We start from the raw sequence: 19,867 nt of genomic DNA on the forward strand, positions 1-19,867 counted from the left end.
CCCCTTGCCGCCCCCCGACCTAAGGCACAGCCCGCCCCCTCCCGCCCGTCCCAAAGCTCATTCACCACGGAGGCGGCGCAGATGGGAACAAGAGGCCTTTAGTGTCGCCCCCCGCAGCCCCCATCTCCCTGCGCGGCCCGGCCCCGGCCGGAGTCTCAGAGCGGTGGCGCGGGCGCGGGGGCGGCGGGCGGAGTGAGGACCAGGCGGATGCGCTCCACGCACAGCTCCGCGGCCTGCCGCGTCTCACGGCACAGCGCCGCCAGCGTCAGGAAGCCGTGCGGCAGGTCCTCCACCACGCGCAGTGTCACCGGCTGGCCCAGACCACGCAGTCGCCGCGCGAACATGACCGAGTCGTCCAGCATGGGGTCCAGCGCGCACGCCTGCGGAATGGCCGGGGGGTGCGGTGGGGGGACACGGTAGAAGAACGAAGGGAGGGGGAATCACATGGACGTAAACATGGGGGTGCGGGGAGTTGGGGACGGAATAGATGGAGATGTGGGAAGGAAAAGAGAATGAGGTTAACTGGGCTCCTTGGCCTCTGTCCACTCTCTTCTACCCTCTCCCCGCTTCCCCGGAGACCCAGCTTTTCTCTGCAACTCTCCAAGCCTAGCGGCTGCCCCACTGCCCCAACCCCTTAGCCCTCAACCAAATCGCAAAAGAAAACGGTAGCCCTGACTCCGTCCTCCCATTCCCAGACACTGTTCTCTCCTGGTGGCACACCTCTCCTCTCGGTTGGGCAACCTACTTTCCCCCACTCGGAGATCTCTTCCCCAGGTGCACCTATGCCCCACCCCATCCTGCTCCTCAGGGCGGGTGCACCTTCCCCGTCTGGCGCTCACCACAATGTGCACGGGTGGCAGGCTCTTCAGCATGTTGTCAGGCGCCAGCAGCGGTGACATAAAGGGGTTCTTGGCGATGGGCGATGAGTAGAGGGGCATCCGTGTAGCACCCTGGCTCGAGCGTCGTGGGTGGAAACCCTCAGGGAAGGCAGCACCGACGCCAGGGCCTCTGTCCTTGGTGCTTAGCTCATCTTTGGTCTCAGCCTCTTCGGGGACATCCCCGGGCCGCAATAAGAAGTTGACGTCCGAGGGTGTGGAAGGGCCAGGTGTCTCAGTGGACAGTGACATCTCGGGGATGCCTGACTTCTCGGAGCTGCTCCTTAGGTTCAAGTCCTTCAGTGTCAGGCTCTTGAGGGAGTCTGTGCCCAGTAGGCCCTCGGGCTGGGCCAGTGCTGCTTCAGACACGCTGCGGCGCATTGGCTCTGTGACAGGGGCAGGGTCGGGGGTTGGACGGCCACGGATAAGCCTGGCTCTGGTAGCTAGGTGTATGGGTAGCTGGCAGGGAGGGTAGTGGGGAGGGCAGTGGCCTGTGAGGAGGAGGAGCTGCATCCTCCGCAGCTGTGGAGGGCTGTGGAGGCCTAGGGTGTTCCCCCAGACTCCCCTGGGGGATGGGTGGAGAGTTCCAGGGGCCCCAGGTTGCAACTCCGAAGGGGGGTGGAGTGAGTTACATGGTGGTCTTGGAGGTGGGGCTGTGTCCTAGTGGAGGGTGTGTGTGCAGTGACTGGGAAGGTTAAGTGCCGTTTACCTCTGCGAGCCTCAGTTTCTTCCTCTGTACAAAGGAGATAAAAATAGTTCTTAGTTCATAGGTGGTAAGGGCTCAGTGGGATAAGATATGTGGGATTAGGTACTGCTACCCCCAGGAGATTGTAATATGCCAGTATTAAGGTTTTATTCTTAGGCCTGGTGCCCTGTTCCAGCTCTACCCAGTCTCAGCATGAGGCCCAGCCAGCTTTTTGTGACCATTTGACACAGGGTGTAAATGCATCAAAGTGATTCAAACAGTGAGCAAGCCCACAGCGCTTGAAAGGAGGCCGTGTTCACCGGGAGCTAACAAGTCTCAAGGGTAGATTAGATTCCCAGGGATCCTGCACCTGTAGCCACACAGATGTGCTCCCAAACATTTCCTTCATGTTCTTCGGTTTTACCCCTTCCCTTTCAGTGACCAGGCAAGCAAGTGCCCAAATGATGCTAAAGATACGTTTCCAGCCTGCCTGGTGTGCCCACCTTAGCCTTAGCTTTATTAATTTCATCAGACCAATGCTGCTTATCAGTAGCATCAGGATCCTACATTCAGTTTTTTCACTTGTCTTTATAAATATACCAAGGCAAAATGCAAGATGATGTGAGAATAATCGCTTAAGTGTTCTGTGACCCAGAAGGTCACTGCAACAGGATTGTTGACACAGGGCACAGGGGTGCTGACGTCTTCTAAGAGCACCAGGTATTGTGCTGGGCACTTGATGCAAATAGGTGCATGCAGTCCTCATAACAACCCAATGAGGCAGGTACTCTTATTGTACCCATTTCACAGAAGAGGACACCAAGGCTCACAGACAATGTTACTTGCCCATGTCAACCAGCAACCAGCAAGTAACTTGAGGAGTGGGGAGCTAGACTGGAGTGTGAGCCTCCAGAGGCTGTGCTTATCACCCATCCCATAGGGAAAACCCCAGTGCTCAATGGTCCACATGCCTCAAATTCAACTCTCCTTTAATTGTTTTTGTATGTTTTTATTTGCATCTATTTGAAGATCCTAAAATTAAAAACTTAAATTTAAAATTTAATTTTAATTGGAATAATTAAATTGGAATAATTCACTCAATTGGAATAATTTTCGAATAACAGGAAATGCATCTACTTTTGAACATGCAATTCCTATTATTCAGAAAATACTGTTGGGTTGCTAGAGATAGAAAATAAATTGAATTGGTGATACTTTAAAATCCTCAAAAAGTTATGGTGGGGAATAAATGGATCCCTGCATGGAAGTGATTTTTGGCATCCTGAGGGTCCTGCCACCACCTAAAGCTAGGAATCTCCTCCACTTCCCAAGGTCTCTCCAATCTGTTGATCTCCTCACCCCAGTTCCTAGACCAGCCCCTGGGGGGATATTAGTTCCAAGTGCCTTTGTTAAAAGTCTGTGGAAAGAATTGAGGAGGCCTGGACCTCTGCCTAAAGGCCCAAAGGATTTTCAAAGATTAAAAATCAGGACATGTGACAGATCTTCTGAGTCATTTCCCAGGGTTCAGGGCCTTTTTGGGTGAGGCTGTCAGGAAAGCTAAATCCTGTAATTCCTGGGAATTTGAGATGACCTAGGAGACTAGAAGTCCTATAATTTCCAGGATGCCATAGATGGATAGGGAGCACAGCCAGTCAGGAAGGTGATCTCTGCTTTCCTGTGTGCCGGGGGCTTGACCCCTTTCCTGTCCCGGGACTTCTGCTTTGCCAGGCTGGCCCTCCTGGCTACCTTGGCTGGGTGCATGGGGGAGGGAGTTACTCACCTGCTATGAGCTCTGTCTTTTGGGATTTACGCCCACTCAGCTCCAGGAAGGAGTTGAGCCATGAGGAGGCGCCCAGGCGGAGGTCTCGGAGGAGCAGGGCTGTGTCCCGCCGTACCAGCCCCATCACGCCCAGCGCCTTCTCATCTGAATCAGAGTGGTCCTCTGTCTCCGCACCTGCAGAGTGTATGTGGGGGGTTGAGTGGGTCTCCTCTCTTTCTGGGCCCAGTCTCAACACCCAGAACTTTAGGCATCTGAGCCCCAGTGGACCCAAGAACATCTGATCACTTCAGAAGAAAAAAGGAGTCTCAGGTTCCTCTGCCTGGCCCCTCCTCTCAGTCCCAGGGGTCCAGGCCCCCAGTACCTCCTCCCTCAGATGTAGGAGTCCAGGCCCCCAGTACCTCCTCCCTCAGACCCCGGGTTCCCAGCCTCCTCTTCCTTCAGACCCAGGAGTCAGGATCCCCCTCCTCCCTTAGACACAGGAGTCTGGGCCCCTAGTCCCTCCTTTCTCAGACTCAGGGGTCTGGCTTCTCAGCCTCCTCCTTCCACAGACCGAGGAGTCCAGGTCCCCAGCCCTCTCTACCGTCTGACCCAGAGGACTGGGTCCCAATCCTTGTCCCTGCATGGTGCAGGCATCTAAGCACCCCTGCTCTGAGAGTGTGGGCCTCACCGGCATAGGCGCTGACACACTTTGAGAGCACGCTGAGGGGCAGCAAGGGGTCCACGAGGCTCAGCAGGCGGGAGGGAGAGGCAGCAGACTGTAGCATTGTGGCTGGGTAGGCTGCCATTATGCCATCTGGCACCCGTACCCCATAGGCTGCTGCCCGAAGGGACACGGTGAAGCAGAGGTTCCCACCTGCACTGTCCCCTGCAAGGCATATCCGCTCCCCTGTTGAGCCTGGTTGGGGTGGGAGGGTTTTGGTCATAGTGTGTCAGGGGCAGGGTTCTGGGGAAGGAGGGCAGGGAGGAACTCAAGCTCTGAGCTATGAGAGCTGGGCTCTCAGAGGTGGGGCACGGGGTTTCCCAAGGCCTAGCAGACTACAGTGTTAGAGACTGGTCAATCAAGGCAGGGATTTGGACCCATTTGGTAGAGAGTGGTCAGAGGATCAAGAAGCCTTGGGATGTGGAGAGGCCCAAGGGTCAGGAAGCTCTGGGAAAGTTTGGGGGCTGGAGGTCAGCAGTAAGGAGGGCAGGTGGTGGGAGAGGCAAGCTCAAGGAGGGAGGGCATCAGAGGCTGGGAGAGGGAAGGTCAGGATTCAGGCTGACAGCACAGAAGGGCTGGACCACAGCCTGCTCTGTGTCCTTGAAGAGGGAGATCAGAGGAGCTGGAGGGTGGGCTGGAGCATGGGCCAGGAGAGCAGGGGGTGGAGCAACTGAAGGACGAAAGAACAGGCCAGAGGAGACAGGAGGAGGGTGGGAAATGGACTTAAGGTAGGTGGGGAGGTGGAGGAGATGGAGACTCAGGCTGGAGGGAAGGAGCAGGAGGCAGAGGATGAAGTGGCTGAGATGGAAGATAGGGCAGGAGTGGGGTGAGCAGGTGGCAGAGGGTGTGAGGCTGAGGCTTGAGGAACTAGGTGGTTCAGCCCCCCACCCCCCTTGCAGGATGAGATGGGGTGGTGGAAGCAGGTTGGGGCAGGGATGGGAGCAGGAGCGGGTGAGGGGTTTGGGCACACCAAGGAGGGCACAGTGCTTGATGGCCCAGCAGTAGGCGAAGAAGCACTCCTCCAGCGCGCGGGGGAAAGGGGCCTCGGGGGCCAATGAGTAGTCGATGGAGAGGATGGGGGCACCCAGCTCGTGGGCCCAGCTCTTGAGGTAGGGCTCGTGGGATTTAGAGGTCTGGGCCACGAAGCCGCCGCCGTGGAAGTGCACTATCAGGAAGCGCGAGCGGGGTGCTTGCTGGGGCCGTGGCCGCAGCTCCAGGCTCCGCTGGCCCTCAGACTTCACCAGGCTGCTGAGTTCCTCACTATCCTGCAGGTGAGGAGGGAGCGGGGTGAGGCTGGGGTGGGCCTGCCTGGGCCTTCTCCCTCTGCAAAGGGACGTGCTCAGAGGCACAGGGTGGGTGCAGGAATGAGCAGTGGGAGGCAGGAGGGCGGTGTGGGGCAGAGGTGTGAGAATGGCAGGAAGGGCATCTAGGGCTGGGGAGGGGCTGCCCATGCTCCTCAGCTCTGTTCCTATTCCTAGCTGAGGCCGGGGCCCTACCTGTCCTTCACGCAGATCATAGGAGATGAGCCTGACGAAGATGGGCCCGGGGCCCGTGTGGGCCAGTGGGGGTGAGATGGTGACCGTGAGTGTTGGGTCAGCAGTTAGCGGCATCTCAAAGGCCTCGGGCGGTAGGCTGAGCAGGCGGCTTACCCTCACGGTGGCTGATGCCATGTTGGCCAGAGACTGGGGGCAGGGAACAGAAGGAGGGCTAAGGAGGGGCTGCCTGTGGCAATGCCCCTCAGACCTCTGGCCTCCAATCTGCAGCCTTTCCCCTCATGAGCTAACCCTGGGCCTGGAGCCCTGTAGAGACTTGCTGTGGCCTCAGCTGGGTCTCTGGGTCTCAGTGCCCCATCTGTCACAGGTCAGGGCCCTTATCAGGCCCCATACTCACCGATAGCACCTCAATCTCTGTGATATTCCAGAAGGCTTTCCAGAAGTGCACGTCCAGGTTCTGTATGATCCGCTCAAACTCGGCCCCTCGCAGCTCTGGGTCGATGGCAAAGCGGCCGCTGGTAAAGAGGGAGCTGGCAGTCACACCTGGGGGGTCATAAGAGGTGTCAGGATACCCCGGTGGGTTAGGCTGCTTGGGCAGGGGTGGGGAGGAGGGACAGCAGGGAAGGGTGCGGTAGGGCCCTGCTGGCACTCACCGAGGCCTGTTTCATTGCGTTTGTAATGCTCCCCAAAGGACACTAGCCCGATGGAGATGGTCTGCAGGAACGGCCGGATGGCGGGTGTGAACTGTGGAGAGACACAGCAGCATCACCCACCTACTTAGGAATGGGACGGGGACAGGGCAGGAGTGAGGTGCAAAGACACATGGGGGAGACACATTCATTCGTTAAACATTTCGTTAGCTCCTACTGTGTGCCAGGCATGGCTCTAGGCCCCTTCAAGGACCTGATGTTCTCGAAGGGAAGAGGATGATAAGCAAATAAAGCCACATGCAATATAACGTCAAGTAACAATGATTTGAAGAAAAAGACAGTAGGTGGAGGGGACACAGAGTGACGACCAGGGGTCAGGCTACTTAGATGGGGTTCAGAGAAGGATGTGAATGAAGCAAGGGAAGGGTGTTCTCTGCAGAGGGCACAGCCTGTGCAAAGGCCCTGAGGTGGGCCCGAGTGGCATGGGCAGTGAAGGCCAGGGGGCCGCTGTGGGGGGAGCAGAGTGAGTGTGGGAGAGGGGCAGGAGGTGAGGGCCTGGGCTGAGAGCTGAGGAGTAGGATGATGAGGGATTTCCTAAAAGTTACAGGGAGAGGACAGAGAGATGGGGCAGCAGGAAGACAAACAGGGAGATGGTCAGAGACAACTAGACAGGTACAGAGATACAGAGATCTTGAGGCAGAAAGACAGCCAGATGGGGAGACTAAAGCCCTGAGATGGGGGCAGACAGCTACCCTAGAGAATGGGAAGACACAGCATCTGAGAGAGGAGACAGGCAGTTAAGAAGAGACATGGGGAGACAGGATCAGAGGCAAGCTTTAAGTCACAGGAGGCCAAGGCAAGGGGCCAGTACAGTTCTTCTGTTCAGTAAACAAACACTGGCCAAGGTACTACTGTGTGTTAGACACTGGGCTGGAGACAGGGGAGGCCTCTGTCCTCCTGGGGGCTGAAGTTCTAGAGGGGGAGGTTCTGTACCAGAGCAGAGCCGGGCTTTCAGAGAGTAGCTGTCAGGCATGGTCCTGCCTCTGGCTGGTGGCCTAGTAGGCCAGAGAGCACAGGGGTGCCTGGCCATTGTGGCTAGGATGCTGGTTCAGGCAGCCCTGGTATCTTTTTCTTGTGACTTCAAGGTCACAGCTGGCACACAGAGAGAAGCTGGCTGGCCCGGCTTCTGATCAATATTTGTGGGTTCACCCTGGGTGAGGGGAGGTTCCTAGGAATGCCTGGCTGGGTTGCTGTGAACAGACTGGCCCACAGGAAAGCCTGGTGAGGTAGGGTGGAACGGGGAGGCTGAGGGACTGCCAAGCTCTGCTATCACTTAGGTGGGGGGAGGCCCAGAGGACAGGGTCACACAGCTCCAGATACTCCTGCTGTGGTTCCTTGATGCAGCTGGGGACTGGGGGACCTAGCACGAACCCCAGACAGTATTCTGAGCCTCTGCTCTGGGCCTGGTGTCCCAAGACCCCCCCAATTCTCCAAGTCCCCAAATCACTTTTTACACAAGTCTGAGAGCCTTTGGGTGTAGATGAGCTTAAGTGTATAGATGAGCAGTGTCTCCCTAAGGGTGGTTTGAGATGGCAGAGGGTAAGAGAAGGCCTACAGCTAGGGTCAGGATGCCTAGTTCAGGGAGGAGAGAGGCCACAACCAGGTCTTCCTCCCTGTCACCAACTCTGATGGGCTAATTGGCCCTCCTTCCAGCCTGAAAATCCTGTGATCCTACAGCTCCTAAAGTGAATCAAAAAGCCCAGGTCCCAGCCTAGCAGCTATGAGCTAGCACCTGACCCCCTCCCAGGACTCCAGTGGAGATGACTGAATGGGGCATGCTACAGAATAGGCCTTTGAGACCTCCTAGGGATCTGAAACTCAATGACTTCAGGGGCCAGACAGGTAACATAAATGAGTGAATGAATCTCTTGAGTATAGGGCAATAAAGAGTAGTGGATATCCTGATGGAAAAAAGTTATGCAAGTTAAAGATTTCTTTCTATACTGTCCATCTGGCACAGGGGCCATGAGTTTGAGACCCCTGGTGCTGCTGTCTGAGCTCCAGCCAACTTCCCCTTTCTGTATCTACTGCTGTCTGAATCCAATAATACTGACCATTGTGGTTATTTTACCATACCATTGGCCAGGTTTAGGGGCCATCAGGTGCCTTCACTGTGGGCACAGAGGGGCACGGAGCAGGGGGCTCACCTGGAAGCCCAGGCAGCGGCCATAGAAGCAGCCCTTATGCAGTGTGACATACTCGCGCAGAAAGTCAGCAGTGAGCCCCTCGTCGCCTTCGAAGAAGAGCCCCCCGGGCTGATTGGTGGCCAGCAGGCGCTGAGCGTAGTAGGCCAGAGCACGGAGCTGGGTGAGGGCAGCCAGGTAGGCCTCCAGTTCAGCCAGGTTGTGGCTGGTGCGGAAGAAGATGCTGCGGCGGTTGGAGGCCACATAGCGGGATTTGTGCAGTAGGTGCGCCAGGCAGCAGCGGGCTGTGTGCACTAGGCTGCGGTACCCATTGGCTGGCGTCTCTGCGTCCAGGTCAAAGAGGTGCGCCATGCCCAGCAGGCGGCCCAGGGCTGGCTCTAGCCCCAGCGCCTGCTCCCGCACACCTGCAAAGACGTCCGACAGCCGCCGTGCTGTCTCCCCAGGGCCCTGGCTGGAGAAGAAGGCCATGTTGTCCTCTGCCAGAGTCACCAGCGACTGTGTCATTGTGCGCAGGTCCATGCTGTGCAAGAGCCTTGAGGCTGTGGGTAGAGGGGAGGCCTCTTAGGCAGCGCTGGATCAATCCTTGCTCAGCTGGGGCCCAGAAGTCCAGGTCTTATCCCCCTTCTGCCTCAGGTACAGGCCCCCAGCCCTTCCTCCATCATACCCAGGCATCCAGGCCCTCAGCCCCTCCTCCCTCAGACCCAGGAATATAGGCCCCAGCCCCTCCTCCATCATACCCAGAAGTCCAGGCCCCCAGCCCCTCCTTCATCATACCCAGGCATCGAGGCCCCCAGCCCCTCCTCTCTTAGACCCAGGTTTCAGAACCTGGTCCTTTCTTCCTTCAGAACCAGGGACCAAAGACAGCAGCCCCTCTTCCCTTAGATGCAGGAGGTCACCCCTTGTTTCTGGAACTCAGGAGTCTGGGGCCCTGTCCCCTTCCTTCTTTAGGATCCATGAGTCCAAATACCCAGTGCCCTTCTCCCTCCTCAAGAACTAGACATTTGAATCCTCGGTTCCGTCTTCTCTCAGACCCAGGAGTCTAGACCCAGACCCCAGGCCCTTCCTCTTCAGGATCCAGAAGTCCCTGCTTTCTCCTATTTGGGACTCATAAACTTGCTGTTCTGACCTTTTCCCCTGTCTTTGACCCAGGAGTCTAGACATTCTCCAGAGCCCACAAGAATCTGGTTCCCTAGCTCCTGCATCTCTCCTATGACCCAGGAGTCTGCCGACCCTTCTTTCTTTCTTTCAGGGACCCAAGAGTTCAGGCACCTTCTGGGGCCCAGGGCTCCTCCTAGGTTCTGAGAAGTCTGGACCTCCAGTTAGTCCTCTCTCTCAGGACCCAGGAGTCCAGGCCCCCCCATTCCACTTTTCCTTCTTAGGCCCCAGGTGTAACCCACAGGCCCTTCCCCTCCAACAGTATTTGGGAAAGTTCAGCCCCTAGCCCACCTATTCCCCATGCCCAAATCTCCTCCCAGTCCCAGGAGCTCATAATTCTAGCCTTACTTAAAACAGAGGAGTCACTCCTGAGGAGTCAAATCTGGCTGTGGAACCCCATCCAAACTCCAGCTCCCTCCCTGTTCCTCTGCGGGATCCACGAAACTTGGTCTCACTTCTCCCCCAACTGGATCCTCTGGCCTTTGGGCTTGTCCACTGCTCTTGAATTGCATGGCCAGCTCTGCTCTCCTGCCTGGGACAGCACTACTCATCGCTGCCACTGACCTTGAGCTCACTGTTCCAGACACTGTTCTAAGAGCTTTCTGTGCATCTGCTCATTTGGTGTGCTAACCCTCCGAGACCCACATTGCCTAAGTTCAAATCTCTACTATTGCTGGCATTCCCATTTTATAGGACACGAAACTGAGGCTCAGATGTGCTAAGGAGCTGAGGGCTGCACTGAAAGTGGAAGAGCCAATTCACACCCCGATCTCTGGGTCCAGAGGTGTATCTTATGCCAGACTCCCTCTCAGGACTCTGGAGGCTGGAGCTACAAACACTTGTAGCTCTGTACTACACCTGACTCCCCATACTTCAGCATCCCCAGTGATCTTCTCTTGAGGATCCCCATCCTTCCCATGGACTCAGGCCACCCTGTTTCTTGGATGCCCTGTCACCTAGATCCTGGACAAGCTGCTCTTGGCCCCCTTGTTAGGGATGCCATCATCAATCCCAGGGACTCTTCCATTCTGAAGCCTGGCACCTTGCTTCCTGGGTTCATGGCTCCTTGCTTCCCCAGAAGAAAGTGTCTCCTCTCATTTCTAAGCCCTAGGCTCTGGCAGCAGCCATTCCTGTCTCTCAGTTGAACTGGCTGTACACTCACCCTTCCCAGGCCTCTTCAGAGCTCCCGGGGCTGGGACTGCTGGTCTGTGGCTAGTGTCAGTAGCAGCCTGGGGTGATAAACTGGGGCAGGGGCTGGCCCGCCTAGGGTGTGGCCACAGGCTCCACCTCCCACCCAGAAAGGACAGTGAGAACCACGTGTTGTAAACAGAGCAGAGCCCAACTCCCTGCTGCACAGCTTGCTGCCAGTCCCAGCTCAACTGGGAATCCTTGTCACAGGCTTCCTCTGCCTTAGAACTCAGGAGTCCAGGTCCCCATCCTCGTCCTTCCTATGACCCAGGGGTCCAGATCCTCGGTTCCCAACTCTCTCAGACCCAGGAGTCTAGGCCCCCAGCCCCTCCTGCCGTGTCACGACCCAGCAGTCTCAGCCCTAATCCTGAACAAATTGTCCCCTCTCACCCAGCCAGGCTGCCCTCTCTCTGCCCAGAGTGGATTCAGGGAGCCAAAGGCCCAGTGATCTCAGCTCCCACCCCCAGGCTGGCCCTGGCACAGCAGGCCCCAGCTGTTGGGGGGAAAGAGGAGGTAGCCAGCCCTGCCTGTCTCTCCTGGGAGGACAAAAGCTGATTAAGGGCAGTGCCAAGCTCAGTGAGGGGCCCAAGTCACAAGTCTTAATGGGTAGTCTTCCCATAGCAGGCACCCTGAATTTGCCACTTACCCTTCACAGCCAACCCTGCTGTGACTGCTATCCCCACCTCACATATGGGGAAACTGAGGCTCAGACAGACGCTTCACCTATGTTACTGTATATGCTCCTTGTCTGGCTGGCTCTTTTTCACCCTTCAGGCCTCAGCTTGTCACCTCCTCAAAGAGGGACTCTCTAACTCTCCTCCCCATGTAAATATACACCTTCCCCCGTTATTTTTTGCCATAGTACATAGTTCTCCTTCCTGGAGTTTTACACATTTTGCAATTATACATTTATTTGTTTACATATTTGTTGTTTGTCTCCCCCAGGAGAGAAACAGGTTTTATGGAGTCATGAAGCTTATAAGGTGTGGGGCTATGGCTGTTTAGGAAGAAGAATACAAAATTCTAAATACAAAACTAGGAACAGAGCCCTTGAAAGGGGCCTGTGCAAATTAGAGGCCCTGAGGCCTTAGTGTCACTTGCTTGGCTGGAAGTGAATCCCCTATCTTTCCCCCCAGGACTGTCATAGCCAGGAGGACGGGGTGGTCCAAGGGCCTGGCATGGGGCCTAGCATAGCAGGTGCTCAGCAAATATCTGAGGAAGGAAGGAAGGCAGAAGAGTCAGAGTAGGGACAGAGGGGGTGGGGGGAAGCTTGGGAGAAGACCATCCCTTCCCATGGCCCGTGAACAGATGGACAGATGGACAGACTGAGGCCTCGGGAGGCAGCTCTAAGCTTGGCAGCTGTGAAATGGGATACTGGCCCATGCCACTTGCCAGGCCATTCTGCATGAGTCTGGTTTCCTCATCTGGAAACTGCACATGGCCATTCTGCCCACTCAGAGTGGAAGACATGCTTTATAACCGGCACCCCATGGGTGTCATTTTCTGCAAGTGGTTTGCTTGTGGGAACACTTGGCTTCACCGAAATGGTATATTGGGTTATTTTTCTCTGTGGCATTTATCACCATCTAATATACTATACAATTTACTATTTATGTTGTTTGCTCTCCATCTCCCTGACTAGATTATAGGCTTCCCAAGGGCAGGGCTTTTTGCCTTTTTTATTCAGCCCTTAAGCAGTGTCTGGCCCATGGCTGGCTCCTGGTAAATATTGCCTGACACTGTAATTCCCCACTTTAAAAACCCAGTCTCATTTACTTCCTATCTATGGGGTGGGAATCTTTATTAAAGATGAGGAGAAAACATGCCTCCAACAGAACAAATGACTTGCACAGGCCCCGGTGACTCCACAGCCCTGCCCTTTGCCCTGTTCCACATGGCTCCCTGAGGGCTGGGTTGGTGGAGCCATGAGGAAGGGAGGCTGCCAGAAACCTGCCAAGAATCCCAGACAGAGGGAACTGGGGTAGGGGCAGGCCGACTAGGGCCATGGATGAGAACTGGGGTAGAGGTAGGGCTGAGAGGGCTTGGCTAGGGGAGTATCCGGCTGACTGGGCACCAGCCCTTTGCCCTAAAGAGCCACTGGACAGCTGGACCTGGCCTGGACTTTGGTCCCTGGGGACCGAGCAGGGCTGTGGGGAAGGAAGTGGGGGGAGGATGGAAGAAGGGCCAGGTCTGGGGCCTGGGAGGAGGCAAGAGCTTCTGAACGGGGGAGGCGTGGGATCAGATGCAGGTGGGGGGCAAATGAGTGTGGCCTGCCCCCCGAGAGTGTCTTCATAAGAGCGAATGCTGTACCTATGACTGCAGAGCACCAGGCACTGTGCTCTTTATGTACTTTACGTTAAGTCACTTGTGTCACCCTCCCCACAACCCATGAGGGACATTATCATCCCCTCTTGGCAGATGAGAAAACCAAGGCACAGAGAAGTGACATGACTGCCTGGGGTCACAGAGCCAGCAAGAGGTTGCTCCAGGATGGCACTGCTGGTCTCTTCCGGTTTTTTTGTGTGCCGCTCCTCTCTCTGTCTATGCCTCAGCTGTGTGCTTTCTGGATGGTCAGGTGTGAGTGTGTCTTTGGGGTTCACATGTATATATGTACACCTGTAGCTACGTGTAATTGCCAGTGTGAGTCCCAGCCCGTGTTTGTGGGTGGGTGTGTCAACATGTTTTCTCAGCCTGTGCATTTTCATGTTTCTCGGTATATCTGAAGGTAGGTATGCTAGTGTGCAAGCGTCATGGCCTATGTGTGTTTCTTAGCCTGTGAGTCTGTGTCTCTGTTTCTCTCGGCCTGTAAGCTTGTGTGGGCATGTGTTTGTATATGTATGAATATATATACAGGTTTGTGTGTATCCTGATCTCTGGGTGTGTGTGTGCATGTGTGCATCTCTATGTGTGTTGAGAACTCACCTCTCCCCATCCGCTCAAGCTGGAACCCAGGGTGTCATCCTGGTCACTTCCCCCACTCACACCCCCCCATCCAATCCATCATCCAGCCCTGTCCATTCTGCCCCTGGGGAGCCTCTGAAATCTGGCCCTTCTCCCACCTCCACTGCCTCCTCCCTAGTCCAGGCTGTAGAATCCTCATCTGGATGACTGTAACAGTTCTTTATGTGTCTCTGATTTAGTCTCCTTCAATCTGTACTCCACATAGCAGCCAGAGGATCTTTCTAAAACATAAATCTGATCGCACTCTCCCAACTCTTCAATGCCTCCCTGCCTTGCTCTCAGGACAAAGCCCCAAATCCTGGACATGGCCTCCCAAAACAGGTCACATCCTCCTCTCTTACCCTGCCCTCCCCGGCTTCCTCCTTTACCATTCCTCCCCTCTCTCACAGAGCTCCCTGCCCTATAATGTGCTGCTTCCTCGGGCCTCAGGGTTTTTGCCTATGCTGTCCTCTGCCCTCCCTTCCCATCCTTGGGTCCAATGCTACCTCCTTGGGAAGTTTCCCTCTTTCATTTTCTCTGCTGTATTTATCACAGTTTACAATTACAGTCTTATTTGGCCAAGAGCTGTGTTCCCAGCTCAACTGTGAGTCTATCCTGTTCACCACTGAGAATCCAGGCCTGGCACAACTAGGTGTTCAGCAAATGTCTGCTAAACGAATCTGCGCAACTGTAAACTTTTGGGCCCAGAATCAAGGATGGGCATACAGCAGTTGTGGATTCACTAACTCCCTGCCCTGAGGAGGTGGGGGCAGCCATCTCTTTGCCCTCACTGGCCAGGTAAAGAAGCCCAGGTGGCCTCGGTCCCTCAGAATCTCAGAGTCATCATCTGGGAAATGGGGTGATCATAATGACACTTGCCTCATCCACTTACTGGCAAGATCAAACTGATTATGAGGACTACTTGAGCCAGCCCAGATGCCCTTGGGGTAGGAGCAGGGTCTGATTCACCCATCTGAGAGGCCTGGTACCAGGTCAGGCCTCAGGAAATTACAGGCAAATCATGGATCTTGGGGCTTGGGGGAATGAGCCTTTGTGAGTAGGTGGGTCCATAAGTTTGTGAGTAGGACTGGCTGAGCCCTGTCCAGAGAGCCCTACCCAAGTAGATTTTGACTCCCCATGACAACCCTAAGGCAAGCATGATTATTAATATCCCCATGTTACAGTTCATGCATTCCGTCACCTATTAGTGCAATAAATATTTGAGTGCCTATGTGCCTGGCATACCAGGCTGTGGCAATACAAGGTAAACAAGGCAGACACAGCCCTGGTCTTAGAGAGCTCACTGTCTAGTGGGGACTAATAGTAATAATACCTCTACCTCTCCTGAGGTGCCAGTACTAAATGCTCTATACTCATTCAACCCTCATAACAGCCCTGCAAGTCAGGTACTCTATTATCATGCCCATTGTACAGCTCAGAAAGTTGAGGCAGAGAAAGATGGAGCCTGTTGCCTAGTGCATCAGAGCTTATGGCCTGAGGAACCAGGTCTCCGAGGCCCATGTTCTTAACTGTAGTCTGTACTGCCTCCAGGTATGCCATCCTGCTAGTGAGGCTCAGTGTCTTGCTGTATGACAGTGAGTGCCCTCGGGCTCCAGTCTGAGCTCTGAGCCTGTCTGAGCCTACGTGTGTGTCTGGAGCCAACTCCAGTTTTACCCTTGGCTAATGATGTGTTCTATGGCAGGAAGAACAAAGAATTTGGGGTCCCTTGGGCTGGGGGGCCACGTCAGTTTGTTTCCTGCACAGGAACTTCCCACAAGTCCTCACAGAGATTGATAAATACGCATAACTGAGCAAGGACTTAATGCCTGGTCCTGCCTGAGGCTTGTGGCATCTCTGTTGGTCTGTCAGTCTTTCTCCAGCCTTCTGAGATCTGGAAATAATGAGACACCTAAGGGAACCCAGAAGACAGCCCTCCCTTCTCCCAAGGGAGGTTGTGGAGATCCAAAGCCAACCCGGGGTCACCTTGTCCTGGGAGGCCTGGGGGTCAGGAAGCTACGCCCCAGTGGAGCCGGGCTGAAGCAGGTGGACTGACAATGGATGATAGGATAGGACTGTGATGAGCTGTACGAGCTGTACCTTACCGGCCCCGCTGCATTCCCCACTACGGGGCATCCCTTCCTCCTACCTTTCCGGACCAACCCCTAAACTTCCTCTTTGGGTAACAGCTGTTAAACCCCTTCCCCATTATCCTCTCAAGAACGCTGGAGACGTGGAAATCAGCGCTTGAACCATTTCCCAGGTGGGAAACACTCAGGTCAGCAGTTGACCTTGGTTACACAGTGAATACAGAACCCAAGCAGGAATCCTGGTTCACGGGACTCGCAGTCCGGACTCTGCTCTCAAGCCGGTATTGGGGCGTCTGGTAGTCTCTATGCCTGGGTGGGACATTCCGCTCTCACATCACGCCCCTCTCACAATGGATCATCCCGACCCACCCCTCCCCAGGACGGCAATGGGCCAGTCCACGGGCTCCCCACCTTCTCGTGGCAGTGGATCAGTCCCCTCTGTCCCCAGTTCCCCGCAGGATGTGCAAGGTTTGGGCTGCTGCCGGCCCCTGCGCGCTCACCTTTAGCCTTGCCTTTTCGCCACCGCCGGCGACTGCGGGTTCTCGATCCCTCTTTTGCCCTCTTCGAGGCCCGGGCCCCACCGGCCCCGGCGGGCCCCATTCCCCTGGCTGACTCCATCAGTTCTTTGCTGTCCCCGGGCGGGGGGGGGGGGACAGTTCCAGCCGCCAGGCCCCGCTCCGAGGCCCTATCCTAGCTACACACCACGGCCGGGCCCCGGCCCCAGTAGCTAGAGCTTAAGCCCTGGCTCCGCCCTCTCGCACGCATTAAAGGGCCCGCGGCCAACAAAAATGCAGCCCCGGAGGCGGCGAACAGCGTCCTTCGGGCAGAACTAGTGGGGTGCCCCACGGAGGTCATCCCAATAGGGAAGCTCCGATCTTCTCACGTGCTGGTGTTTAGCCTCGCCATCCCACTCACCTTCCCACGGAAGGATCCCATAGAACGCGGCCTGGCCCGCCTGCCGGAGGGGGAGAGCAGGGCACCGCAGAGACCTGGGGACGGGGGGGAGGGGAGCGGGCCAGGTTCTCCGGCAACTCAAAGCCGGGGCGGGGCGCCAGTACTGGAGGCGTGGCTGTGCCTGAGAGCTGTTGGAGGAGGAAGCCCCGCCTCCCTCCCTGCCCCCCTCTCCCCCCGCCCCCTCTCCCCCGCGTCTCCTAGTTCTATTGCTTTCTTTCTCGGGGTTCTTTTCTCCCTCTGCCCTCTCCCCGCAACTCTCCCAAGAATGGAAGGGAGAAGGGAAAAGAGTGCTCGGCGCCTGCGCACTAGCTTCAGACCGCGGGCCGGTCCGTAGAGAGGAGCTGAAGTAGAATGAGCGGCGCGTGCCTGGGAAGAGGCGGGAAACGCAGGCTCGAGGGTCGCGCATGCGCACACAGTCAACTGCTTATAGGGTATCTGAGGTGAGGCGGCCTTGTCCGCCTCGGGGGCGTGACAAGGTCGTCCCTTGAGACTGGCTCTGGAGGCCGAGAGAAACAGCTCTTCCCTCAATTCTGGAGAAAGCAGGCCTCAAACCTTCTCTTTGCACCCTGCCCCACTTCCCCTCTCTCCCAAAGCATACAGCCAGCCCTGGCACTGAGACCCTCTTCTCCTCAGCCCTGAGAAAGACGTCCCAGCCCTTCCGGGAGGGACAGGCCCCTGGGCGGAGAGACCACCATTGCCCACCCTTCAGACTACAGCCTTAGAGCTTCAGGATTGGGCTTGCATTGTTTTTTTGTTTTTGTTTTTTTTTCTCACACGGGTTACTTTGACAAGTAAGTTCCAATTCCATGGATAAAATTTGCAGTTCCCAAACAACTTTACACGAAAAAAACAAGCAACCCAATTAAAAAATGGGCAAAAGAGCTAAGTAGGCATTTCTCTAAGGAAGATATACAAATGGCCAACAGACATATGAAAAAATGCTCAACATCACTCAGCATCCGGGAAATGCAAATCAAAACCACACTGAGATACCATCTCACCCCAGTTAGGATGGCTAAAATCCAAAAGACTCTGAACGATAAATGCTGGCGAGGTTGTGGAGAAAAAGGAACTCTCATACATTGTTGGTGGGACTGCAAAATGGTGCAGCCTCTATGGAAAATGGTATGGAGGCTCCTCAAACAGTTGCAGGTAGATCTACCGTACGACCCAGCTATCCCACTGTTGAGAATATACCCAGAGGAATGGAAATCATCAAGTCGAAGGTATACCTGTTCCCCAATGTTCATCGCAGCACTCTTTACAATAGCCAAGAGTTGGAACCAGCCCAAATGTCCATCATCGGATGAGTGGATATGGAAAATGTGGTATATCTACACAATGGAATACCACTCAGCTATAAAAACGAATGAAATACTGCCATTTGCAACGACATGGATGGACCTTGAGAGAATTATATTAAGTGAAACAAGTCAGGCACAGAAAGAGAAATACCACATGTTTTCACTTATTGGTGGGAGCTAAAAATAAATAAATAAATTCACACACACACAAAAGAAAAAAAAAAACTGGGGGGGGGGAGAAGACATAACAATTACGATTCCTTGAAGTTGATACGACAAGCAAACAGAAAGGACATTGTTGGGTGGGAGGGGGGAGAGGGAGGAGGGAGGGAGGTTTCGGTAATGGGCCACAATAACCAACCACATTGTATATCGACAAAATAAAATTAAAAAAAAAAAAGAAAAAAAAAGTTAAAAAAATAAAAATAAAAATAAAATTTGCAGTTCCCCTTTCTCCATGGCAGGGGTTTTGAGCAGGATCAGGGCCCGAGTGCCACAGAGCTGGAGCCTGTCCCCCAGGAGCACCCTTGCCTTCTTCAGAGGAATACCAGGAAGAGCCAGAGAAGGTGAGGGAGCCCTGGACACATCACCCTCTGATGCTGCCCTCCCCACTTGCCTTCCATCTTTCCCTGACCTTGCCTGGGACTTTGGTGTCCCCGCAGCCTCTCTTCCCAGCTTCTCCTTCCTGGGAACCCCAAGGCCTTTGGGCTTGACTTGACTGAGAGTCCTCTGTAGAGGCAGCCTGGCAGGGGAGGACAGACCTGGTAAACTCATAGATGGTTAATATCCCTGATGTTCTGCCTAGTCAGCATGGAACTCCAGGAAAGTAAAGGCTACATTAAGCATTGTACTGCTGGTGCTTATGACAGCGTTTGCCCCAGAGCTGGTGCTCAGTCAGTTTTTATGGACAGATGAATGAACACTGGGAGGAGGGCAACTTTCCTGGTTTCCTGCTCCCTATCCCAGAGCTCTTTCCCACCTCTATTTGAATTTCCCCAAATCCTCTGTGGAGAGGCAGCCTGGTGCAGGGGAGATAGACCCTGGCTTCAAATCCTGTCTTTTCCACTTCCTAACCACATGGCTTTGTGCAAGATCCTCTACTTTATGTCTCAGTGACATCATCTGTAAAGTGGGGATGTTGATGTTTATCTCACAGGATTGTTGAAGGATGACCTGAGCTCACCTGATATACTGTAAGTTCCTAGTGTTTCAGAAATGAATGAATGAATGTCCCATTTCCTCCAGCTTCAAACTCACCTGTGTCTGGGTAGTGTCTGTGATTCTGGGCAATGGTTTTCTTCCCATGTGGTGATGTCCCACCATATCCTGACATGACTTCATAACTAGGTTTCCCTTTGAAGTTTAGCTTTACTCCCTGGGACACTGTTTCACCCCTCGTTGCTGGAGGATCTGTCTCTGAAGATGACTCCAAATCTAATTCTGAGTCGGGATCTGTAACCCACTCAAAAAATGTCTTCCACTCTTGGGCTGATCGCTCAATGGATAGTTCCTGCAGTTTTGTTAGAAATCCCCACTCACTCAAAGATCCTTGCTTTGATTTAGCTCCCTGGACTGGAGTTGTTTGCTGGGCTGTATGGTCTGACTGTTCAGGTCTCTCCTGGGATGTAGATTCAATCTGGGCAGGGAGTCCCTTTTTGGGTCCAGTTTTAGTCTGAACCATAGATGTTGACTCATCTTGTTGAGTTAGAGGTGGCTCTACTGGCCTAGGTCCTGGCTGGGCTACACATTCCTCTCTCAATTCTGGTTCCTGTTGAGTTGTAGATTCTTTTCCTGGCTCAGGTCCCTGCTGGGAGTTAGCTTCCTGTTGAGTGAAGGGCCCCTTTTGCATGGG

At 54.7% G+C, this 19,867-nt stretch overlaps 1 protein-coding gene across 4 annotated transcripts; it reads right to left on the reverse strand.

The window, feature by feature from the left end:
• Positions 1-44: 44 nt before the first annotated feature.
• On the reverse strand, positions 45-16,944 carry LIPE (lipase E, hormone sensitive type). Of its 4 annotated transcripts, none has more exons than XM_063111700.1 (11): positions 16,673-16,944; positions 8,391-8,926; positions 6,187-6,277; positions 5,931-6,076; positions 5,537-5,722; positions 5,011-5,305; positions 4,008-4,235; positions 3,341-3,514; positions 1,585-1,608; positions 840-1,261; positions 45-380 (listed from the first exon to the last, which is right to left on the reverse strand). In XM_063111700.1, exons 2-11 carry the CDS (start codon positions 8,904-8,906, stop codon positions 156-158), a joined length of 2,307 nt encoding a protein of 768 aa, XP_062967770.1. In that variant the 5' UTR covers positions 8,907-8,926; positions 16,673-16,944; the 3' UTR covers positions 45-155. The 4 variants fall into 4 exon arrangements, with proteins under 4 accessions (XP_062967770.1, XP_062967766.1, XP_062967768.1 ...); XM_063111696.1 differs by lacking the exon at positions 16,673-16,944 and adding an exon at positions 16,258-16,659; XM_063111698.1 differs by lacking the exon at positions 16,673-16,944 and adding an exon at positions 10,705-10,764.
• Positions 16,945-19,867: the final 2,923 nt, after the last annotated feature.

Source organism: Cynocephalus volans, chromosome 10 (assembly GCF_027409185.1).
Source record: "Cynocephalus volans isolate mCynVol1 chromosome 10, mCynVol1.pri, whole genome shotgun sequence".
In the NCBI taxonomy this organism is placed as follows: Eukaryota; Metazoa; Chordata; class Mammalia; order Dermoptera; family Cynocephalidae; genus Cynocephalus; species Cynocephalus volans.

What these genes read in the sequence shown, in the direction of transcription:
- LIPE (XM_063111696.1), bottom strand. Translation starts at nt 16,375, where the DNA reads ATGGAGTCAGCCAGGGGAATGGGGCCCGCCGGGGCCGGTGGGGCCCGG. An exon ending in GCGAAAAGGCAAGGCTAAAG is followed by an intron (nt 8,927 to 16,257) that starts GTGAGCGCGCAG and finishes CTCTACCCACAG; the next exon opens with CCTCAAGGCTCTTGCACAGC. An exon ending in GCCGCTGCCTGGGCTTCCAG is followed by an intron (nt 6,278 to 8,390) that starts GTGAGCCCCCTG and finishes GTCTCTCCACAG; the next exon opens with TTCACACCCGCCATCCGGCC.